Source organism: Equus quagga, chromosome 13 (assembly GCF_021613505.1).
Source record: "Equus quagga isolate Etosha38 chromosome 13, UCLA_HA_Equagga_1.0, whole genome shotgun sequence".
Classification (NCBI taxonomy): Eukaryota; Metazoa; Chordata; class Mammalia; order Perissodactyla; family Equidae; genus Equus; species Equus quagga.
Window position 1 is genome coordinate 63,405,169 of NC_060279.1, and position 25,584 is coordinate 63,430,752.

At 41.0% G+C, this 25,584-nt stretch overlaps 1 protein-coding gene across 4 annotated transcripts; it reads right to left on the reverse strand.

Annotated features, from left to right (window-relative positions):
- Positions 1 to 22: 22 nt before the first annotated feature.
- Positions 23 to 24,069, reverse strand: TERF2 (telomeric repeat binding factor 2). 4 transcript variants are annotated; one of them, XM_046683614.1, is made up of 10 exons: positions 23,667 to 24,069; positions 23,465 to 23,560; positions 22,673 to 22,803; positions 13,312 to 13,398; positions 12,070 to 12,216; positions 9,971 to 10,077; positions 8,285 to 8,677; positions 3,583 to 3,668; positions 1,938 to 1,978; positions 81 to 1,262 (listed from the first exon to the last, which is right to left on the reverse strand). In XM_046683614.1, exons 1-10 carry the CDS (start codon positions 24,043 to 24,045, stop codon positions 1,104 to 1,106), a joined length of 1,626 nt encoding a protein of 541 aa, XP_046539570.1. In that variant the 5' UTR covers positions 24,046 to 24,069; the 3' UTR covers positions 81 to 1,103. The 4 variants fall into 4 exon arrangements, with proteins under 4 accessions (XP_046539571.1, XP_046539572.1, XP_046539570.1 ...); XM_046683613.1 differs by having other exon boundaries at positions 93 to 1,262; positions 1,938 to 1,981; XM_046683615.1 differs by lacking the exon at positions 12,070 to 12,216 and having other exon boundaries at positions 23 to 1,262; positions 1,938 to 1,981.
- Positions 24,070 to 25,584: the final 1,515 nt, after the last annotated feature.

Genomic DNA, 25,584 nt, shown 5'->3' on the forward strand with positions numbered 1-25,584 from the left:
GACATCAGCTTCTTAACATAGTCAATATGGTTCAGCAAAGCTTGTTCAACATTTTGCTACCTGCATCTGTTCATATATGCTCTGCTGCAATTAAACAGCTACTTAAATTTGAGAGAAGCAAGACTTTAATGAAGAATGCTACAAGTTATGGACAATAATTAGTACTCATTTTAAAAAACGGTTACAGAAAACACTTTACTGAAATTTTTTTTGCTAAAAAGAGTCTTTAAGGATGTCAGAGAGAGACAGCAAGCACAACACAGTACAAAAGGAGAAGGGAATGTTGAATTCCAGTGCAAGACACTAACACAGCACAATTAGGGAATCAGGCGGAAGCAACCATTTCACAAAGAATGGAATTAGGCATTTATATTCAATCAGAATTTTTTTAGGCTTTAAAAGTCCAGCATAAGGAAGGGAATTGGGAAGAGAAGATGGAGGGAGGGGCTAAGCTTATCTACAATCACCATTTTACCAAAAAACACACTGGTTCAACCACATGAGAAGTGGAGGTTAAACCTGCCTACATAGCCCAGCAAATATTAAGAGCAAATGCCAAGGCAGTCAGGTATAGGTGTTGATGTCACAACTGGCTGAAGTCTTTAAGGGACTCTGATTCCACCAGGACTGGTCTCTTGGCAACCTGGGCTCATGACAGACGAAGTTCCTTTGCATTTGCATCAGAAGGCCAAAGCTTTACCTGGAACAAGTTCACTCCAAATAATGCTCATGTTGCTGGTTTTAACAGGTCATGGAGTCATAAGTGGCTCCTAACAGACTCCACCATTTCCTAGGAGAAGGTTCTACTGATTACCGGGGATTTAAATTCAAGCAAACCACTAAAGAAGGGAAATACTAATGATATTCTGGCACTGTACAAGCTACGTGCCTGTCATCTCTGCCAAGGACATGGGGTGGACTTGGCTTTGTTTCTCAGCTCCACGATCTCCAACAGCGATGAAGTGAAACTGGGACCTTTCCCATGTCGGAGGAGGATGCCCAAAATTCTCCTCCCAGCCCAGCTTCTGAAAGAAACAGCAGACTATCAGGGGCTATTATTAGGAACCGTGCTCCTGTGAATTCTGTGGAAATGAAAGCCTGTTTCAGTTCATGCCAAGTCTTTTCATGGTCCGCCAGCGATCCTTAATCATCACAGCTGTTCGGTTAACAAATGGGTAATTTTTAGAAATGGCAGCCCAGTTTCCTTCCCCATATTTCTGCACTCCAGCCTTGACCCATTCGCTTTCTTCTACAGTCCACTTCTGCAATAGAAAACCAAAAGATTTCTTACAACCTGTCTCTCCACTTATTTACATTTTCATATAGTGAAGAGGTAAACTCAAGAATCCTAGAAGAATAATCGGAACCCAAAATGGTTTATATTTTCAAAACATAAGATAGATAATAAGTTAACACTGTGAATTTGGACATTTAATAATTTTCAATGTCCAGAGATTTCATCCTCAACTAATAATCATTTCTGTATTCAAAACTTCAAACGTGTTGTTCATGGGTGGGAAAATGTGCCAAGTTTCTGTCCTCTTAGATTATTCTTCCAGAGAATAACCATTACTTTTTCTTTTTTCCTTTTTCTCCCAAAGCCCCCCGTACATAGGTGTGTATTTTTTTTAGTTGTGTGTCCTTCTAGTTGTGCTATGTGGGATGCTGCCTCAGCATGGCTTGATGAGCGGTGCCATGCCGGTGCCCAGGATTCAAACTGGCCAAACCCTGGGCCGCTGAAGCAGAGCGCGCGAACTTAAGCACTCGGCCCCAGGGCTGGCCTCTAATCGTTACTTTTAGTTTAGGTTATCTGAAAATCGCAAACAATTTTTTTACCGTGTGCATGGGTAGTCTCTGCCCAGGAGATGTGGGCACTTATTTCACCTCTGTGCTACCCATACAGCCAGAAAAGATCCGAAGAGAGAATTCTAAATTACCTGCTTTTTTGTTATACTGGTTGCACTCTCTTCATCTGGTGCTGCTGGAAAACATTAAAAGTAGACTCATTTCAGAGTTCACCTTTGTCTGCACAAACCACAAGAAAAAGACATAGAATGTCCCGAAAGGGAAAACCTGATTCAAATTTCACAAACTTTGAGAAAAGAAAAGACATTGTTAAAGGATTAATTTGTTTTTGTCCTTTGTTTTGGGGATACCAATCATTTCAGCCCATGAGAATCTGTACAAAGCAAATACTTTACAAATAGGCATTCAATAAATGTTGGTTAGTGATGGATTTCAGGCTCCTTAGGAAAACCAATATCATTTTCTAAAATTACTGAGGGACTGTGGTATTTAAAACTCTAATATACACACATAAGTGTATATATGTAGGTGTGTGTACATATAGAAAATTTCTGCTTTATAACCCCTTGCTAACTACTGTTTTGAAATAACACAGTTTTACTGTTGTATGCCAGAATTTTCAAATCCCTGATCATTTTATAGAAGTAAAATTTGGTTTAATTCCTTAAAAAAAAGAACGGGATAATAATTATCGCTTCCTACTCTGACAGACATGCGAGATCTGCTCAAACTCCACCCCTCACCATATGGAAAGAGATTAGGCCTCAAAAAACATGGACCAAAATAATTTTTTAAAGGACCAGAAGGCTACAGGAGGTTATACAAGTATAAAAGACATGAATGCCATTGCAAGCCAACGAGAGCCAGTTAAAAAGCTGCAAGAAAAGGCAAAGTTGCATAAACATAAAACTTGCTCGAGTGTCTGCCTTACCAGATGCTGTCGCAGCAATGCTTCCTGACAATGGAGGAGGGGGCTCAGGAAAAGGGACACTTACAGGAGAGTACTATTTTTAAATTATGAAGTATTTCATACTATAGTGGAAGCAGATTTGTAAATCTGACAAATCTGGACTACACTGGAAGTGGGTGTTTTCTAGGACTTCCATATCCTGTTGGTTTTAAATATTAAATGCCACTTTTATTGATTTTCTGTTACTTCCACCATTTCCTGTGTGATCTTGATCTTGCCAACTATGTTTTTGCCAATGAAGCTACTTTTTAAGGACAAAACCTTTCAGACTGGCAGAGGATTACTGTTGTTGCTACGTCACAAAAAGTCTACAGAATAATCTCCAAAACTAAAGTTTAGCACTTAGATATTTCCATTAGAATGCAAAATATGTGATGTGAGAGATTCTAATGCAAATGCTATGAAGTTTAGTATTAATTATGGAAAAGCAAAGTTTCTTATCTTAGAAAAATACATTTATATATAGAAACTGGTAAGAGAGTTTTTACTTATACAAGAAATGCAAGGAATAACCACTTCTACCTCTTCTAATTAAAAGACTTTAGGAAGAATATCAACGGCAATTAAATATATCATTTATTAAAACAAAACCAGGAATTTTCTTTAAATATAAAGTGCTGCTTTGACAGTCTCCATTGTTTAATGCGAAAGGACATAAAACTGATTCCTGATGAATCACAATGAATAACTTATTAAACTTTTTCTAGTTTGGAGACAAGCAGTTTCTGGAACACAAATGTGATAGTAACATGCATCTACACTTCAGCAAGCATCAAGGAGAGACCAAAGAGAATCTCCTAGCTTACCCTGAACTGGAAACAGTTCATCCTCTTCCACCCAAGTGTCTTTTTCTTCAACCCCATTAGAGCTGTTCCACTTGCCTTTGGGTACTCTAAGAGGAGATCAATGAGAGGACAAGGTGTAAGACAAATTCATCCTGGGTCATCCCATTTTCTGTCCTTGGCTTACTCACCGCCCTGTATGCCTCTCTGTTCTGCTGTGACCACATTCAAGATTTCACCTACACACAACTCCCAAATCCTGACTTGGCCAGGCATCTCCATGTCAACATCCTCTAGGCTGCAGGACCATCCCTCAAACTCAGCACTGTAATACATCACCATCTCCCTCAAAATCTGTTCATTTTCCTGTTTTTTGTTTGTTTGGTTTAGTTTTGACTCTTAAGGTGTGAGCATTCTTCAACCAGAAGCTGCAAACTCCCTTCACAGATATGCCCTATTCCTGTCTCTGGACGGCTCTCCTCTCCCTCCCCATTCCCCTAGTCCAAGCCCATGGTACCTTTCACCAGTATTACACTAGCCTCTTAACTGGAGTCTCTGCCCCAGCCCCTTCCCCTTCGAAAGCCATCTGAACAATTGTCCTGAAATTACCACATCCCTCCTCTATTCTGTGATGGTTTCTCACTGCCTAGACGCCTGTATGGGGAAATCAAGATCCTCCAGTCTAGACCCAGTCAATTTCTTGCCACCAGTGAGTGCCTCCTCTCCCCACCACCATCCCCATCATACCCACACCCACACAAACAGCAGAGCCACACCCTCTGCTCCTCCTTTCTCCTGCAAACTCTGTACTTTCCTGCCTCTGTATTTACTGTTCCCTCTGCATGGGATTTGCTTCTCTGCCAGCTGAAATCCTATCCATCTTTCAAGGCCACCATTGTCAACAAGCCTGCCTTAACTACTGGCCCCAAAACACATGAAAAGCCCAGCTCCTCTGCCTTTGGGCTAGGGCTTCCACTCATTAAACAGCCATTTCATAACATACCCCTAACCATAAGCATCTTGAAGGCGGGGCCTGTATCTTCATTTGTCTATGCCAAACACCTAGCACTGTAACACGAGCCCTAAGGGGAGCTGCAGAAATATTAGCTTAATAAGGGGATTATCAAAGAGCTGCAAAGGAATTATACCCTCAAAGATTAGGGTGGTGAGCAAACAAGAATCCTTCCTGTGAACATGAAATGTTAGGTATTTGGGTGCAACCAAAAACAGTCCCAATGCTGAAATATAACCCCAAGCCCAAATTATTAAATAATTTAAATGAAAATTATAGGCAGTCTTTTCTAATCAACTTTGACTGTGTTTACCTGATTGATAATATGACTGCCCTGGGAACAGAGCACAAATCTGACCTCAGAATTATAACATTTTTTACAAAACAAACATGGAAAGTATCTGAATTAAATTTTGAAGAATTTACATAGATCAAAATGACCTGTAAAACTTGACCAAGAGAGTAGAGACAAACTTCTGTCGCCTTCCCCCCTATGAAAAGAAATTTATTTTTAAGGCTGTCTGGGTATTTTGCAAATGAGTAATGAAAGCAATTTGCTTAATAAGTGCAAAGACTTGAAAAGAATTCCTTGAGTTCCCTAAGTGTTCTGTGACATTACCTAAGTGGCTGAGACAAATGGTGAACTATTTTCCTTTCCTTTCTTTTTAAATTGGATCTCTCCAAAAATGTTATTCATGAGAATAATTAATTTGCTTGAGACAGAGTGAAAAAAAATTACTTAAGGTTTTTCCTTCTCAGGATATTAACTGCATTACTTACTATTTATAAACAAAAGTTACACAAGATTACAGTTGAAGTTTTCTCTCTCCTCATCCCAGTGCTGGGATAACATTGGTTTTAACCTCTGGTCCAGCATTTTCACCCGAGTAGCTGTTCACTCTTCCTGCAGACAGTCTTCCCAGATCCCTCTGGTCACCTCCCGCTCCTCCTCTGAACTCAGCATTTATTATGTGGACAAATGTTCTGGTGCTTCCTCATTTCTCATGATGGGGAAGGGCCTGAGATCTGGGTCCTCATCTCAACTGCTAGGTGGCTCTGCAGTCCTGGGCAAGTCAGGTCACTTCCTGGTCCTTGCGCTCCTCACTGGTGAGGTGAGAACTTGAGCAATGAATGGTCTAGAGGGGTTGGATGGTCTAGAGGGGTCAGCAAACTACACCTGTGGCTGCTGGTTTTTGTACTGCCCTTGAGCTAAGAATGGTTTTCACATTTTCAAAGCATTGTGAAAACAAGAATATGCAACAGAGACGCAAGTGGCCCATAAAGCCTAAAATGTTAACCTTTTGCTGGCCTTCTATAGAAGTTTTGGATATGACTCCTTAAGTTGCAAGAAACAAGTGTTATTTTATTTGGTTAATAAATATCCGGTAAGCATCTGTTCTGTACCAAGTGCCATGGGGGATAAAAAAATCTAGTAGTCGTAGCCCTGCCTCAGGTGATACACCCTAATCCTGCCTTCCCCTCCTCTAATTCCACTGGCCCAGCTTCCCCCACGTCCTGACTGCTCACCTGGCAGCAGCCTCCAGCCACGCTCCTCCTCTCCTTTCCCTCAGTGCCTGTTCAAAAGCCCTCATCAGGCCTTCAGATTAGTTGTATTAGAATTATCTGGGGCATAGTTAGAAAAGCAGATTACAGAGCATTCCCCTGCCCCTTCTAATTCATAGCCAGGGGCCTGGGAATATATATTTTCTTAAACATCCCACAGGTAATTGTGATATGAAGCCCAGCTTGAGAACCTCTGTCTGAAGAATACAATAGGAACTCAAGATCTGGCCCATCTACCCATCCAGACTTTTCTTCCTTCATCCTCTCTGTGCATTGTATTCTCCTGTCATACAGACCACATGACGTTTTTCAAAGCATACCAGACTTTCTCCTGCCTTTATGCAAGGGGTTCCCACTGCCTAGAACCCCCCAGCTCATGCTTGATGACCTCCTACTCATCCTTCAAGCCAGCTCAACATTTGCTCCTCTGCAAGGTTTGTTCCACCCACAGCTCTGCTGAGCAGGCTCAGGTCTTCTCTGGAATTCCCAGGGCACCTCACACAAACTTCCTTTAGAGCCAGGGTCATGGGATCCCTTTCTTCTGTAAGAGCCACATAGAATCTTTGGTTTTGTAGAGCTTACTGTCTCTGTTGCAACTACTCAACTTAATGTAGCCTCAAAAGCAGCCATAGACAATACGTAAATGATGGGTGTGGCTGTGTTCCAATAAAACTTTATTTACAAAAACAGGCAGCAGGCAGATTTAGCCCAGGGGCTTTGGTTTGCCAAACTCTGCTTTAGAGTACCCATCGTACTTCATACCCTTGACACATGAGAGAGGTAGATATGTTTGAAACCTCCACAAATCCTCCCATTTATAAAACCACTTTAATCATGCCCTCTCTCCTATTTCCTCATCTGTTCATGGAGCAATACCTACACTTCACAGGATTGCTGCAAGGAGTAAACGAGATCATGTATCAAATGAGAATAAAAATGTCTTGAGCTGCATCTGTTTGCCCAATGATTCACTCACTTCTGAATGCAGGTAGTGGTGGATATAGTGCAGATTTCTGCCCGAGTATAAATCACTTATCAGATACCACAGCCCCTCAGGGCACCTAGCACATGCATGCCAGAGCACAGGTCCCCAAACAACTACAAGAGAGAGGAGTAATAGAGATGGCAATGGCTTTGGGAGACCAGTGAGGTAATCACTTACAGCAGGGTGACCACTGGAGATTCACGGAGGCAGAATTTTAAGGGGCAGCTTGGTGTACACAGTGTACAGGCCACAGACTTTTGTGTCAAGACTGACTAGGATTAAAAATCCCAAAGCCCAAATTTGCCACTTTACAGCTGTGTGATTTCAGGCAAGTTAATAATCTTCCTCATCTATAAAATGGGGACAATATATCACTCACAGAATGAGGAGTGCAGAGATTTAAGGAGATAGTACGTGAAAGTGCTTGCCCACGGAAAGTACTTGGTCAACATCAGCTTCTCTTCCCTTTGAAGGGTGGAGGGGATTCTGACAAGCAATGATGGAGGGGTGATAGTCCAACCATGGGGAATGAGAGGAAGCAAGAATACAGTAGTAAAAACCAAACACAGCGTGTCCCAGAGAGAGCAAGCAGAGCAGTTTGCCTGGAGGAAGGATCCATAAGAGAGCACAAAAGGTAGCAAAACTGGAAAGCCAGGTTGGGGGTCATGACGGGAACAAAATGAAAGCATTCTAATCACTGCCCCATAGAACCTAGCAGAGTGTGAGAGAGTAGTAAATATTTACTGAATTTGCCGTCTTAAATGGTCATAGAAGGTGCAAAACTATAAATATTCATAAATCTCTTTTAAGGACCAAAGGATAAGGTGGCCCAATTCAAATTTCTTGTGACAAACAAGACTAATATTCAGTAGTCATGGTACTCAGAAGCTTGCTAAAAATGAAAGCAGCGATGAGCAGGAGGCTTTGAAACCCTTCCATCCTCACTCATGCCCTAGTGCAATGCCCAGAAGCCCCAGTGTGGCACTTGAGAACTGGCAGGGATGGCTATGTCGTCACTCCCCACTCCTGAGTCACATTCTAGCAGTCTGAGCAAGACTTGGTGGTGAGTAACTTAGCTGAAAGTTAACTTCCTTCACAGAAGCAATACCAGGCGCAACCAGGACCACCAACCAGCCCCAAAACTGCTACAAAGAAGGTCTTCATACTTGGGATTCTTCTCTCCAGGGAGGGATTGGTTGAGAACGGTGGGCTTGGATGGTGACACTGGATCAAGCTCCCGGGAGGAGTCGAGGCCTGCACTTGGCTCAGTACTCTGGCTGTCCTCCTCCAAAACCAATCTGCTTATTGTCATGCGCTTGTTCTTGGGCTGCAGTTCAGAGCCACCCTCACCCTCAGCTGGGGCTGAACTTTCGTTTTCATCTTTTCTCGGTCTCTTGTTTTTGAGGGCCGGTGATGGTGGGGACACTTGATTAGGAAGTACCAGATCTTTCTGGTCCAGTTTTGAGAAGGCTGCCTCAGAATCTTGTGCACTGGATAGAGTCTTGAAAGCTGCTTTCAGAGTCATAATTCCAATGGTGGTTGGAGTATTCCGTAGCTGCCTACAAATAAAGCAAACATACAAAGACCAGTTTCACCACTGCTGAAGCTTCAAGTGTGAAGCTTCAAATTAGAGAGCTCCTCAAGTTCAGGACTCTTCGTTAAAAAAGAGAGAGAGGTTGCTTGATATAACCTTTATTTATAAGGGCTTCCCTTTCTAAGTGTAAGTAGAGGCTTTAAATATGATCTATAAGTTGAACTATGGAATTCAAACTCCAAGTAAGAGAATCTTAAAGGAGCTAGGGCCAATGATACTCCCTCCAGAGACTTCTAGCCTGGGGGCTGTCTAACCATTTGGTCTGCCTGGACTAAAGCAATGCTTTCCGTTATGGAAGAACTCTGTATAGTGCCTAACAACTACAAGTCCATCTGGACAACTAACTGATAATCCAGCAGTCTCACCTTGAAGTCTAAGTTCTTCTTCCAGCTGTCCTAGTCCAACCCTCATGTGAGAGAAGTAAAATACTGGTATCCATTCTGCCTTTCTCCTATACTACACTTATAAATGGGATCTTGAGAATTCTCAGAGTAAGAAAAGTCTTGGAAAAATGAGAAACTGCCTTTTAAAAATAAAGTTAAGTTCATGTATCATTTGGAATAGCTAGTATGCTTTAAGTAAAAACTGTTAGGAGAGGGCAAACTGGCAGCCTGCAGGCCCAACCCATAAGCTATGCAAGTTTTTTTTTTAATTGGACTAACTGCCAACATTCAAAAATTGAGAAATCTCAGAAAAAAAAATTTAGACGTCTCACACAAAAATTTGAACTGAAGATTGGGCACCTTGGACATTCTCACATAGCTACAACTACACAAAACTGAAAAGCACGCCCTCTCTGGTTCACAGTCCCATGCTCTCAACTGTATCCTAGACCCACTTTGCTCCTTTACATTTCCCACCAGGCCCCCAAAGGCATCTGAACTTGTGACCCCTGCTTTAGCAACTGGTCTTGGGAATCTGATTCACAAGACTGAACACTGTATTAAAAGATCAGATATCCACCAGGATGTACTGGGTAGATATGAGCGAGGCAAGGAGAGAGACACAGAGGAAAGAACCTTTCAGGAATAGTCAGTCAGGAACTTCCGTCAGGGATGCGACATCCCATCTTCAATATTCTCATTTTCCTAGGCTGTGCTCTGTAACTCCCCTAGGGCCTTGTACAAGTAACCCAGTAACACGTCAGGAGGTCAGAGCACCAGGAGGAGCTAACTAATCCTGCTCTAGATAGGAGACTATGTTTCTAAAAGACCACCCCAGTGTTTCACCCAGGATCACAAAAGGGCATCCCTCTCACCTTGCGGGTTCTCTGTGTGGCTTTTCTACAGGCTCTGGTGCTGGCTGTTTATCTTCCTTCACTGTAGTTGAGGCAGCAGACTCAGATTTCAAAGCCTTTTTGGCCATCTGAGAAAGGAAGAATGTCATCAGGAAGAGGAATTCACAGAATTTCATTAATTCTCTGCTTCTTTCACCATGAACATACTCAATATGCAAACATGTTCACTTACAAATCCAATCTAGGCATAAACTAGAGGAGGACATAAAAAGAGAGAGAACTTACAAGAATTACCTCAAATTCCTCTCTTCTTTCCTGCCTCAAAAAATGGCTCACAGGTTTCTATACTAAAGGAGAACTCAAGTTGGAGTGGTGCTATCTCGAAATTGCAACAATTCTTTAGCCTTTTGGACAACAAATAATTACATGATTTTACTTTGTATCTCCTCTTCCATCCTTCCAATTTCATCCCTAATCTAGGTTCTGAATCCAAAATATACCTATAGGGTCAGGTATAAAAATCAAACTTTTTTTTCAAACTTAGGATAACGAATGTTTTGATTACTGTCTTTTTGTTTGTGTATAGAATTTTTTTTTTTTTTTTGGAAGATTAGCCTTGAGCTAACTACCGCCAATCCTCCTCTTTTTGCTGAGGAAGTCTGGCCCTGAGCTAACATTCATGCCCATCGTCCTCTACTTTATATGTGGGACGCCTACCACAGCATGGCTTTTTGCCAAGCAGTGCCATGTCCACACCCGGGATCCAAACCAGCGAACCCCAGGCCGCCAAGAAGTGGAACGTGCCAACTTAACCGCTCGCCACTGGGCTGGCCACTGTGTATGGAATTTTTTATGGATTGTTTCCACAATGTTTTGCCTATTAACAACTCTTTAAAAATCCTTACTTATACCACATAAAGCCCTGGATAAGCCAATCTTGCTCTAACTCCAACTGCTCACCTGTCTCCCTATGATTGAAGTTTTATACATTCCCAATCAGTCCAGTATCACTGTTTCAGATAGGTCTATCTCTAACGAGCACTATCTTAAGAGCTGAGAGTTCTATCGTCATCCAGAAACAGTGGCAGGTTATTTTCCAGTTACCTGAAATACAAAGGAAAGGATCCTAGGGCAGGCTCAAGTATCCTGATACTTGCTCCCTGAATATTCCAAACTATCTGCTTTATAAATAATTTGAGATTTGCGAAATGACTGCTAGGATCATTGACACTATCCTAATATGGGCCTTGCAGATCCACTGTTAGGAGATAGTATATTTTCAACACTCTCAAAATCCTAGTTTAAAAAAAAAAACCTTCTCACTAAATTTTCCTTTATCATAGTCCACCTTCTAGGACAGACTGGGTTCTAATTCTTCCACATGCAGTCTTGAGCCTCATTGCTTCCATTCTTTATGCTTCTCTCTTTGATCCAATTAAAGAATATCTTCACTTGGCCTCTTTTTTTTTTTTTTTTTTAAGATTTTATTTTTTCCTTTTTCTCCCCCAAAGCCCCCTGGTACATAGTTGTGTATTCTTCGTTGTGGGTTCTTCTAGCTGTGGCATGTGGGACGCTGCCTCAGCGTGGTCTGATGAGCAGTGCCATGTCCGCGCCCAGGATTCGAACCAACGAAACACTGGGCCGCCTACAGCGGAGCGCGCGAACCCAACCACTCAGCCACGGGGCCAGCCCCTTCACTTGGCCTCTTTTGCCTTATCATACTTCCAGACACAGCTTTCCTCCAGTTATGCCTTCTTCCCGTTAACAACCCCATTAGACTATATCTACCAAACCTCTCTTCCTCTCAAACTTAATTCAAATTTCACCTCCTTTGAGAACCACCATCAATTGTAAGAGAATGTTCTACTTCAACCACAAGAGATTAATCACATGTAGAGAAGGTAAAAATGGGAGGTCAGATCAGGTATGTTCCATTTGTCTCTGCCAGTATCTCTGCTTCTGTATATATAAGACATTTAATTAAGGAAGATAGTGTATATAATTCAAAGTCTTTTCCAGACATTTACTCTTTTCACTTCTAAAAACAGCTGTCCTTTCCTAATTGCTTGCACATCCTTAAGGTCACATCATGGTTATGTGAACAGAAGGCCAAGGCCCACCGTGAGGAGGTAGGGCTCTGTGTCATCCAGGTGACTCTCTAAGAAGCGCAGCATCTTCTGCTGGAAGGTCTCGTAGGAAAAGTTCTGGATAACAGGGTGGGCCAAGTTCTTTTCACGGATAATGTTCAGGAGATCATTTCTCAGCTTCTACACAAAGGACCAATATTTGCAACATGAGAAAGGAGAACTCTAGTAAAAATTCAATGATGATGAGTTGAGACAACACTATCAGAACTTTCCTAATGCTGGCAGTGAAAATCACTGCTCCATATATAGGAAGGGAAGCCTACCACAAAGAACAGACCAATAAATTATGGATCAGCCACAATGGGTTACTATGCAGCTATAAAAAAAAGGATGAAGAACTTAGGATCTAAAGTACCTTTATACATTTACAAAAAGATTTTTAAACTTTCAAAAAAATAAAACAAAAAAGATAAAGAAGCTCCTTATGTACTAATATAGAATGGTCTCCAAGATACATGAAGTGAAAAAAGCAATTTACCAAATGCTGAAATTAGTGTGTAGACTCTGCTCACATACGTATATGGGCAGAACAGGAAGAATGGACATGAGTGTAGGTCTGTACATACACAGACACACACAGACACACACTTATCTGCTCGCACATGCAATGCATAGAATATCGCTGAAAGGATAAAAGGAAACAACACTGGTTGCCTCTGAGGAGAGGAATGAGATGGCTGAGTCAGAGATGGGAGAGAATTTTCACTAAGCTCTTTTGTTGTACCTTTTGAATTTTACATTATGTACACGTATTACCTTTTCAAAAACTAAAATTTAGACTTACAAAGGAAAAAACAATGAAAGCAGGGTGCCAACAGAGCTTTTGACACCAGAAAATAGAGGAGTTAAGTTTTCACCAAGGCAGATTCTCAAGTCTGCAGGATCAGCATTTATGTACATAAAGTTAGAAGTGTTACAAAGTGTTACAAAAAAAAAATTAGAAGCTTGATACCTGGTGCTGATAGCCTAAATCAAGTTCTGTCACGAACCAGACAGAAATGAGCAAGTAAATGATTTATGTAAATCTAATGAAAAATAAATTTTGAAAAGCCAATCTAACACTAAGTTATCCAGTAAGACAACGTGCTAAAGGTGCTGAATATTTAAAGGTGAATATTTAGATAACATTCCTGACAAGGAACCCTTTCCCTGTTTCCCCACAAAAAACAATGAGATGGATTTAAGTCATGGGAACAAAAAAATAATCAAATTTACCTGAGTTGTGGGGTCCTTGGACATATGTTTTTTCAAAATTTTTGAAGCCTTTTCAAATTCTTTGTTTTTGATACAAATAATGACAGCCTACGAAAGAGGAAGAAAACCTTTTTAACTGTTACAGTGATGACAGATGCAATCAGAATATCGAATATCAAAATAAACTACTAAAAAGCAAAACTAAGTCTTATTTACCCAAGAACTTTTCAGATTCCATCAAATTCCCATCCTTAAAAACTAACAATTATTGTTTAAGCATTATGAACAACTGTAAGCTCTCTTTCAGTTGATAGGGTAGATTTTTGACATTACTTTGGATTTTTTTTTAAAAAGCTGGTAACAGCAAAATCTGATCTGCTGGATTACAGACCATTTACCCAATTTGAATAGGGCCTTCTAAGGAAAGGCAAAATGGACAGGAGTCATTCCAGGTCCCCAGAACAACTGGTTCTGCTCTTTTTAGATGCACAAGCTTTGATGTAATGGGGGCAGAAAGGGGAGGATATACTGTGGGGAAAAAAATCAATTTGCTGACCGCAGAGTCCTGCTGCTTTCAGTCAGGAAGGGCCTGAGGCCAGTTCTGTAGGAGAACCAACACAGCCTCTCACTGCTGTAAACCCCAGCTGACAACCAGATAAAGTGTGCAGGGAATTTCTGAGACGAACAAACCCAGCGCATCCACAGGCAGCAAAGGAAGAGGACAAAGTTTCAGGTAGGATGAGAAAGTCTCATCAACAACAGGGAGAAAGAAGAGTCCTTTGGTAAAGAAACCCAAAGAGAATATACGTAGAGGGAGAACAGTGATGGAAAATTAAAATGGATATTTAAAAAACTTGTACGTCTTTAAAAATTAGAAAAGCCAGGGAAAAAGTGGGAGCACTTGGTGTTATCTAACAGGATAAAACAGCTACCTTAAATCCTGTCTCAAAGAGAGGCAGAAGAAACATATCTCACACTCAAAAAAGGGAAGGAAGAAAAACTGGTCTGTAGATATTTTCAGTCTTCACAGGGAAGAACTTAAGGAGAAAAAGACCGAGAAAAGGAGGAAGAGGAAGGGAATTCGGTAAGCACTAATCTCTGATGATTCTGACCTCAGCGTGCTGAGCACAGCCACACAGGACAAAGGAAACTGGTGTCAAATGCTGTTGAATAGCAGGCACAACTGAAAGTTCTTGCTGCCCAGGCAAAGTACAAAGTAAGTCTTTTCATTTTAATTAGATGACCATATTCACTTTTACATCATTTTCAGTAGAAAAACTATACCTAAGACTATACCTACTTTCTTGAAGAATACAAAGGTTTTACTTTTTTTCTTTTTGGTGAGAAAGATTGTCCCTGAGCTAACATCCATGCCAATCTTCCTCTATTTTGTATGTGGGATGCTGCCACAGCATGGCTTGATGAGCAGTGTGTAAGTTCGCACCCAGGATCTGAACTGGTGAACCCCAGGATGCCAAAGCAGAGCGTGTGAACTTAACCACTACACCACTGGGCCGGCCCCCAAAGGTTTTACTTTCTATCAAACATTTAGGTCCTATTATGTTTTTTTATTTTGTTTTATTTTCTGAGGAAGATTAGCCCTGAGCTAACTGCTGCCAATCCTTCTCTTTTCGCTGAGGAAGACTGGCCTTGAGCTAACATCGTGCTCATCTTCCTCTACTTTATACGTGGGACACCTACCACAGCATGCCATGCCAAGTGGTGCCATGTCTGCAGCCGGGATCTGAACCAGCAAACCCCAGGCCACTGAGAAGCAGAACGTGCACACTGAATGGCTGTGCCACCTGGCCGGCCCCTCTATTATGCTTTTAAATTTTACTTAATTTGCATACAACAAAATTAACCTTTTTTTGGTGTACTGTTCTGAGTTTCAACACACGTGTTGACTCCTGTAACCACCACAATGAGGACACAAAAGCCGTGGATCCAAAAAGCCTCTCTCATGCTGCCCCTCTGTAGTCACCTCCTCTCCCAGCCCTGACCCCTGGCAACCACTGATCTTTTCACTGTTTGGTCTCTTCAAGAATGTCATTTAGATGGAACCATGCAGTATGTAGCACTTATTTTATAAAGGATGTAGCCTTGAGACTGGCTTCTTTCCCTCAGTATAAGGTCTTTGGGGTCCGTCTCTGTTGCATTATCAATAGTTCCTTCTTTCTTATTGCTGAGCAGTATTCCATTGTGTGAATATACAGTTTGTTTATTCACCCACTGAAGGACATTTGGGTCATCTGCAATTTGGGGTGATTATGAAGAGAGATGCTAAAACGTTCCTAACAGGTTTTGGTGTGAACATAACTTTCCATTTCTCTAAGGTAAATATGCAGCAGTGGGATTGCTGGGTCATATGGAAAATGTATGCATAACTTTGTAACAAATGGCCAAACTGTTTTCCTAAGTGGCTATACCATTTTGCATTCCTATCAGCAACGTATGAGAGTTCCAGTTGTTACACATCCTCGCTAGTGCTTGTTGCGTTAGTATTTTTTAAAGTTTATCCATTCTACTAGTAGGTCCTAGTGTTCACTGTGGTTTTAATTTGTTTTCCCCTATTGACTAAATATGTTGAGCATCTTGTCATGTGTTTATTTGCCATCTGTATATCCTCTTTGTTGAGACTTTTGCCCACTTTTTAAACAGGGTGTTTGTTTTCTTTTGAGAGTTCTTTATATATTTTGGATATAAGTCATTTGTCAGATAGGTGATTTGCAAATATTTTCTCCCAGTCTACAGCTGGTCTTTTCATTCTCTTAGCAGTGGTTTTCTCAGAATAAAAGTAATAAGGTTTATTTTCATTTTTTTTTAAGATTTTATTTTTCCTTTTTCTCCCCAAAGCCACCTGGTACATAGTTGTGTTTTTAGTTGTGGGTCGTTCTAGTTGTGGCATGCAGGATGCCTCCTCAGCATGGCTTGACGACCATGTCTGCGCCCAGGATCTGAACCAGCGAAACCCTGGGCTGCCGAAGTGGTGTGCGTGAACTTAACCACTCGGCCACAGGGCTGGCCCCAAAAGTATTAGGTTTTGATGAAGTCTAATTTATCAATTTTTCCTCTTAGGGATAGTGCTTTTAGTGTCATATCTAAGAACTTTTTGCCTAAGTGCTGGACATGAAGATTTTTCTTTCATGTTTTCTACAAGTTTTATAGCTTTACAGTTTACACTTAGATTATGATCAATTTTGATTTAATATTGTGTAAGATGAATTTTAGGTCAAGGTTCATTTTTTGCATATGGACATCCTATTGTTTCAATACCATTTGTTGAAGACTATCTTTTTTTTATTGAATAGCTTTTTCCATTGAATTGCCTTTACATTTTTGTCAAAAATCAATGTCATATTTGTGGGTTTATTTCTGGATTCTCTTCTGTTCCACTAATCTACGTCTATAGTCCTGCATACTGTAGCTTTATAGTAATTCTTAAAATTGGAGTCATGTAAGTTGTTCGTCTTTTACAAAATTGTTTTGGTTATCTTAGTTCCTTTGCCTCACCATATGTATTTTAGAATCAGTCTGTATCTACAGAAAATCCTACTGAGATTGTGACTGGAATTATATTAAATCTGTGGATCAAATGGAGAGAATGGACATCTTAACTATATTAAGTCTTCCAATCCATGAACATGGTATGTCTTTTTAATTTCCTTTATTAGGTCTTGATTTCTTTCATCAGCCTTTTGTATTTTTCCATACTCAGATTGTACACGGGTTTGCTAGACTTATACTTAAGTATTTCTTTTTTGGAGCTATTACAAATGGCACTTTTTTGGTAATTTCATTTCACATCATTCACTGCTAGTTATGGAAATATGATTAGTTTTTGTGTGTTGCTCTTGTGTCCTGCAATCTTATTAAACTTAATTATAGCGTTTTTGGTATATCGTGTGGGATTTTCTTTTCTTTTTCTTTTTCTTTTTCTTTTTTTTTGCAAGGAAGGTTCACCTTGAGCTAACATCTGTTGCCAATCTTCTTCTTTCTGTATGTGAGCCACCACCACAGCATGGCCACTGACAGACAGGTAGTGCAGGTCCATGCTGGGAACTGAACCTGGGCCACCAAAGTGGAGCACACCAAATTTAACCACTAGGCCACTGGGGATGGCCCCCATGGGATTTTCTACATAGAAAGTCATGTCTTCTGCACATAGAGACAGTTTTATTCCTTCCTTTCCAATCTGTTGCTTTTTATTTCTTTTTCTTGACCTACTGCATTGGCTATGTCTTCCAGTATGATGTAGAACCGAAGTGGTGAGAATGGACATCCTTGCCTTGTTTGGGATCTTAAGAACAGAGCATTCCATCCTCCATCATTAAGTATGATGTCAACTGTAGCTTTTTTGTAGATGCCTTTTATCAAGTTGAGGAAGTTCCCTTCTATACCTAGTTTGCTGCGTGTTTCTTTTTTTTTTTTATCATGAACGAATGTTGAATTTTGTTAAATGCTTTTTTTGCGTCAATTAATATGATCATTTTTTTCTTCTTTAGACTAATAGGGTGGATTATATTGATTGATTTTCAAATATCAAACCAGCCTTGCATTCCTTGGCTTTAGTTTCCCCACTCTGCCACACACTAACTGTGTCTGCATTCAGGGCTAAGCAGGAGGACAGACAGTTAAAAAAGCAATGGAATTTGCTCCAGGTTCTGGGGATCATAGCTCCACTGCTAAAGAGAAAGGGTTCTCTTCTTTCAGTTTTAGGTGCCTGCCCTGCTGCCACCAGTGTAGTATTGCCTGGGTGCTGTGACAGGAGAAAGGGAGAAAAGAAAAAAAGACCTCAGATCTCTCTCACCCTCTCTGACCCTTAGGAGATCCCTTTCCTGCTGCCCAGACCAGAGAAGAGCCTCTCTTGGAGTTCTTTCTATTTATACCTGGAGTGCACTTCCAGGTTTCAGGAGCCCTCAAGTCCAAGCCAGGCAATATTGGAGAGGGAAAAAATGGTAAACTACTCATCACCAGTTTGGTGGACTTTCAAATTCTGGTCTTCTTCCCCATCTGCTTACTACCACTTACATTTCTGAGTCTTCAGATAGTTCTCCACTCATTCTGTCTAGGACTTATACTTGCCTCAGGAGACACAGAAGAAAGTATGCTTACTTTATCTTTTCCAGAACTGGAACACAGGGCCTACTATATTTAATTTGTGAAACAAGAAAAGAAATGTGAATGCTTTCAAAATCTAAGTTGAAAGTCTGCCTCCAAAGTTGGTGCTCTGAACTTATCTTTTAAAACTATGTATTAATTTCCTGGAAGTTTTTTTTTAAGAGACGACCCATTGCTTTTCACTTGAGAGTTTTCAGAAATAAGTATAATTTCTTCTCTTCTGTATCTGTTAAGGTTCTTAGGGTGTAAGCAGTAACAATGGTCTCTGGCTAACTTAAACAAAAAAGGAAATTCCAAGCATAGATTTTCAAAATAAGTAAGATAGGTTTATGTTGGGGGAAATGCCAGAAAGTATATAGGAAGAGAAAACCAAAACCCACAGAAATGAAGAAAGGCTAAAGAAGCAAACTCAGGAAGAAACCAGGCTGTTATGAGAAGCAAGAATGCTCATAAAGCCTTGACAAAGCCTTTTGTTTCAAGAATTAAAGTTCTAAGAGAGAGTGTCTGATGCACCAGCCCCCAAAGAAAATCAATGTGCTGCTACCTAAGGTGCAGGGGAGAATGCTGCACAGGAAAAAGCAACAAGTAAATTCTCCTCCAAGCACATGCCATACATGTTGTTCTCCTGGTCTCGACAGAAATCCAGCCAAGGAATCTTCTACAAAGAGAGATACCACATAATACCAAATGTAGTCTCAATATCATTAACAGCTTACAGAAGCAGTTCTGGAACTTTCTGGTCTCAGGATTCCTTTATACTCTTTAATGTTAATGAGGACCCCAAAGACTTTTGTTTATGTGGGTTATATTACCATATTAGAAATATAAAACTGAGAAAATTTTAAAATATTTATTAATTAAGAAATAATAAACTCATTACAGGTTAACATAAATAACATATCTTTATGAAAAATTACTATATTTTCTAAGACAAAAGTTTAATGAGAAGGGTGGCACTGTTTTACATTTTTGCAAATCTCCTTAATATCTGGTTTAATAGAAGAAAGATGGAATCTTATCTGCTTCTGCATTCACTCTGTTGCGATATGTTGTTTTGGTTGAGGTATTTTAAGAAATCCAGCCTCACACAGATAGGAAGGTGGAAAAGGGAGGAGTATTTTAATAAGCACTTTCAGAAAATTGTGGATATTCTTGACTCTAGGCCAAACTTTGGCAAGTGAACTTTTCATCTTCTATTACATTAAAATCTGTTAGTTTATCTGGCACTTTAAATGGATCTTTTATCCACGAATGATTTTGTAATATAATGCACTGATCATTTGGAAAATATTGATTCACTGAGTTATACAGATCTTCCAACTGTTGATACATTCATTAAAAATCTTTTTAAAATCACAGTTGTTAATACCACATCATCTTATCAGAAAAGTCTAAGTATTGGGAAGCTATCAAGCACATGAATACAAGTTTTCAAAAATTCTAATTCTCACTTGAAAGCTTGAATTTTATCGCTGACAACAAATACCGTCAACTATTTTCTTTGAAGGGACAAGCTCACTGTGCTCTTTCTCACGAACGTGAGTACCAAATACCCATGTATGAATAACCAGTTTGTCAGTTCTTTCAAGTAAAATGGTATTCCACTAAAGAAGCAGGTAGATCAGCATGCAACTCCAATAATCACACAAGTGCTTTTCCTGAAAACAACCATCATGTTTTGGTATGCAGCAGAAATGCTTTAGGCAAACCTCCTATTTTGTCACACAAAATACTGAAAAAGATGTTTGCTCAAGGGTCTAGATTTAATAAAAGTAATCATTTTTACTAAAGCTTCATCAATCATCAAAGACATTCTTAATTGAAACTAGCTTTTTTTTTTAACTGCAAGCACGTGGCGATGAAGAATACAATAACTACTAGTACAGTTTACCACTGTCTTGGTCACGCTCAGGCGCCAGCAATTTTACCCATCATTGCCTTTGCACCATCAGTGCAAATGTCAATGCAATGAAAAGTCAACTAACATTCTGGCATTGTTACGAAAATAGTTTTGACTCTTGAAAGGGGCCTGAAGACCCGCAGAGATCCCCAGACCACACAATGAGAAGTTCTAACTTAACAAATACCTTATTTGATAAACTTAAGAAGAAATTTAATATACTTTTAAATAAGTTATTGTGACACTTTACAAAGCTTAAAATGCATCAAAAAGTCTCATCGAGCCTAGGTACCCCAAGGTATTTTCCCAAAGATGACCATTAGCAGATTCTGACTCTATAAACGAGAAATTAAAAAAAAAAAATTGAAGAGACAAGTGATATATCATTTAATAACTAGGAGATCAAAGTAATTGTGGTAGCCAGCCTCTAAGATGGCCCCCTATGATCCCAACCTCCTGCACAGTCCCATTCCACACACTAATCCAGAGTGGGTCTGGTCTGTGTGACCAATAGCATATGGCAGAAGTGATGATATGTCACTTCTGAGATTAGGTTATAAAAGACTGTGGCTTCTGTCTTGGGCTCTTGATCTCCTGGATCCCTTGCTTTAGGGGAAGCAGCTACCATGTTGTAAGCAGCCCTATGGGGAGGTAAGGAGCAGAAGTCTGCAGTCAACAGCCAGTGAGAAAGTGAGTCCGACTAACAACTATGTGAGTACACACGGGAGCAGATCCTTCAGCCCCAGCTGACTCTTGAGATGACTGCAACTCTAGCAGACAACTTGACTGTAATCTCATGAGCCAGACTATAATCTCAACTCAAGCCAGAAATACTCAGCTAAACTACTACCAGATTCCTGACTCTTGGAAACTGAGAGGTAATATTTATTGTTTTACGCTGCTAAGTTTTGGGGTAATTTGTTACACAGCACTAACAGTAATAGACTAAGTATAAAAAGAGATCTGGTACCTGGTAGAAAATGGAAAAGCTGAAGGGAGTCAACGTAAGAAAATGGTTGACTATTTTAAGGGAATTTAGATTTTGCTAATAGACTTTTCCTAATGAAGCCCCCAAGCAAAAGATCTATGAACTTGAGTAATAATAATAAAATAATAAATATACAGCTGAAAGATGAAAGCCCACAAAGACGATTTCAAAAGAGGGGCCAGAAGACAAATCTATAGCCCTTGTGTTCTGAAGGAGCTGCATTTCTCAATCAAGAGTTACATGAATCACTGTAAACTGGGACCATTTCTTCCCATTCAAAAGATCCTTAGCTCTTTTCAAAGGAGGCATGGGTTTCTCCTCCCTTGCTAATATATCTTTTCTGGCATTTTCCCTCCAACACAAACCTGACTTACCTATACTAAGCCTATTCTTGGAATTATTCCTCTCTAAGCATTCTTTGCAAGACCAAAAGTAGTTCCTGCCCAAGGTCCTTAACTGAATAAATAAAACATCTGCACCTCACACACACAGGTGGTTTTTTAACAGGGGACCTGAGGACTCAGCGCACAGCCAAGGGACAGAAAGTCTTCCTTGCTAATAAGGAAGCTTTTATCGCCCCCACCTGAGTTCCCCTCCTTTTCTTTCCTTACCAGTTTCCTTACTTTCCCCCACCAAGACTTCCACACCCGTAGCCTTGGTTATCAGAGAAGACAAAGCTTTTTCTGACTGGTTCCCTTGGCCACTTCTATGTTTTAAGTACAAAGAAGTTCTACTCCTTGAACTTATTCCCTGAACTGAGCCATTACAAAGTCACAGCCCCAAACTTTTACACACTCTACCAGCTTTTTTCTTAGAAAAACCATTACTGTTTTTCTAACGAGCTGATTACCAGCTGATTATCCCGGCACGTTTGATTCTGTTTGTTCAAAGGGAATGTTCCCTAAGCCTTTCTTTCTGCAAACAATTGCACGAAATAGCTCAAAGTCAGTTCCATATTGCCTGAGGCCCCAGCTATTCTCCGTTTATTATAAACAAGGGTGACCAAACCCTAAGCCAGTTACTTCTAGCCCTTTCAGGATGCTCCTGAATGGTATAACCACCACCAAAATGTCAGCCTGCAATGCCAACCCATTTGCTGTGTACTGTGGCCACTCGTGCCACGGCCACAAGGAAGACCACCAAAATCACAAAAGCTGAGCAACTGCCATGAACAGTTCTTTATTTCGGAGCCTGGGTTGGGAAGGGGTCGCCTATAGAGATAATATCTATGTGTGTGCATGTGTTTGAGTGTGCTCACTTGTGCTCTCTCCATCCTTGTTTTTCCTCCACCCTACACAGGAAAGATAAGCATTATATCCTCAAAGATCTCTGATTTTTGTTAAAACAAAAAAGAAATAAAAATAGAGCCTTACAGCCTCCTTGACCAGTTTTCTACTGGATTCGACCACTGCCTCTGTCAGTGTAAATTCCGTTTTAATCATCTCCAGCACATTGATAGCTGATTCCAGTGGTGTGAGCTCAGCCTCCATATCAAAGGAACAGTCTAGAACAAAGAGCACAGTTTTCACTTTAAGCTATTTTCTAAGGAACAGAAAAGTGATATCCAAAAATACACATATTTATCGGAAAAAAACACGCAAATATAGTAAGATTTGCATTAAACTTGCTGACACTGGCTACAGGCTTACAAACATGTTAAGGGTCCAAATTCAAATCAGTGAATTTGAAGTGACTATCTTTTAACAATTTTCAAGACAGGTAAAAAATTATCAACACATGCATTGCATCTCAAATTTCAGGATACACACATCCTCCTCAGATATAAGCGGCCAGAAACTGAAGACAGTTTTGCTAGTCAGCTGTCAAGTTCGATTCAGAAAAAAAAATGTGCTCATACTCTGAAAACATTCTACTATGGGGGAAAAGATGGCCATCTTAACATAACTCACTTTAGACAGCAGCAAAGTTGGGGCGAGTAAGAAACAGGTGGGAGGAAATAAAAAACACAGAAAAGCAGCCAAGAGAATCTTAACCGGAGAAAACTAGAGCCAGAGAATACACGCATCCTAGAAGGAAAAAGAGCACTGTGACCCAAACACAGTAGCGCACCTTAACCCCGAATCCTTCAGTTCCGGATATAAGTTTGAAAACAACGACTAGCCCTAAATAAGTAAGCCCAGAGAAGAACACAAAAATAGCCATACCTAAATTTTCCCCTTCTTCAATGCGCGACAGACACTGCATAACCCGCAGCAGCCGGGACACGGTATGTTCCTTCCCCAAGGGCCTGACAAGCAAAGCTAGGAAAAGAAGACATCGTTGGCCCGGCGACCCCCAGCCCCGACACCCGGGCCCCACAGATACCCCTCCAGGCGCCCCAGCCTCCTTTCCCCGGCCGGCCCTCACCCTGCATGATGTCTCGGATCTGCCTGAAGTCCCCGTACCGGCTACCCCGAAAGGCCCGCAGCGCCTCGTGGAAGTAGAACTTGAGCACCCAGCGGTTCACCGCCTCCTCCAGCCGTGCCTCCCCCGCGCCCCGCTCCGCGGCACCCCCCAGCCCCGGCTCCTGGCGCCCCCGCCGAGCCCGCCCGCCGCTGCGGGACGCCCGCCGGCCTGCCGCCCGCCGGCTGCCGTCGCTGCTCCCGCCTCCTCCCGCCATCGCGTCCGATCGCCGCGCGCCCTCCCCGCCCTCCCGGCCAGGCCGCTTCCTCGACTGTGACGCCCCCGGGTCACGCACGACGCCCGGGCCGGAAGCGGGGCTCGCCGTCCCGGCTCCGGCGGCCATGATACGGACGGCGTTCCGAGCCGCCCGCGGGCTTCTGGGAGGGAAAGGACCGTAGGGTCCTGGCCCCCGTCTCGGACTCCGTAGTTCCCCCTGTGCCGGCCGCAATGCCTGCTGGGGTTTGAAGTCCACGCTGCTCAGGCGGTAAACCAACCGGAGTTTGCAGTCAAGTGTCAACTTTGCTCCGAAATTGTGGAACACTGTGCTTACAGAGACGCGGAACTATGTATAAGATATTGAAAATAAATACGTGCAGCTTATTAAACACTTTTAAAACTATGAAATGTAATATACATAGAGGAAAGTTCATTAAACAAATTTACCTTGTAACAAATGATTTAAAGAAAGGCAAATGTTAACCCAGTCGAGGTCAAGAAATGGAATATGGCCAGTACCCCAGAAACGTCTAGACATGTAAGACATATAATTTTTTAAATTACAAAAATAACACATTTTGTTGGAGAACAATTAGAAGAAAATAAGCAAAAGATTAACGTTTAAATCACCCATAGTCCCACATGAAAAAATAGACATTTAGGTTTATAGCCTTCCAATGCCTTTTGTATACCTATTGTGTGTGTATATATATATTTATTTATTTACAAAAAATGGGATTATACTATATTTTATATAACGTTCACTTTTCATTTAACATGTAATGAACATCTTTCCATGCCCTTAAATACTTCTTCTACAGTATCTTTAGCAGCTACATAGCATTCCAGTATATGAATGAACTAAAGTTTTCTTTATCTAAACTGCTACTGTAAGGTGTTTAGGTTACTTCAAAATTTTGTAATTGTGGACAATCTCAATATTAAAAACATCCTTTAGCTGTATTGTTGCACAAGTTCATAATTTCCTTAGTATAATTTCCTTAAAGTGGAATTACTGAGTGGAAGGATACACAGTAGAACACATATCAAAACATTTCACTCATCACTCTTTGGCAATTCCCTTTGGCTTTTGAACAAGGTGCAAGCTCCTTAACATGACTTTTTTCTTTCTTTTTTTTTTTCTTTTGGTGAGGAAGCTTGGCCCTGAGCTAACACATGTTGCCCATCTGCCTCTTTTTGCTTGAGGAAGATTGTCACTGACCTAACATCTGTGCCAATCCTCCTCTGTTTTGTATGTGGAGTGCCAACACAGGATGGCTTGATGAGTGGTGTGTAGGTCTGCACTGGGGACCCGAATTGGGGAACTCCAGGCCAGAAGCAAGTGTGTGAACTTAACCACTATGCTGCGCAGGCCCATTAACATGACTTTTAAAGCCTGAAAGCGTCACCTGTTTACCAGTCTCATTTTGTGTTCCCCTGTGTGTGTGCACTGCAACTTCTATCATTTCCTTTTCACCTGCTACTCAATCAGCTTGGAGCCTTCATTTGTCCATTCCAGCCTAACTAAATCCTGCTTGTCCTTTAAGTCTCATTTAAGAGACATTTCACCTCTTCTTGGCTTTCTGGGCTGGGTTTAATCCCCTGCTGCTTCCTCCTTAGCACCTCATACTTCATCCTTCCTGAAGTACGTTCTCCACAGTTAGCT

What these genes read in the sequence shown, in the direction of transcription:
- TERF2 (XM_046683613.1), bottom strand. Translation starts at nt 24,045, where the DNA reads ATGGCCGCCGGAGCCGGGACGGCGAGCCCCGCTTCCGGCCCGGGCGTC. An exon ending in GATCCGAGACATCATGCAGG is followed by an intron (nt 23,561 to 23,666) that starts GTGAGGGCCGGC and finishes TTCTTTTCCTAG; the next exon opens with CTTTGCTTGTCAGGCCCTTG. An exon ending in CCACACAGAGAACCCGCAAG is followed by an intron (nt 8,678 to 9,970) that starts GTGAGAGGGATG and finishes CTTTATTTGTAG; the next exon opens with GCAGCTACGGAATACTCCAA.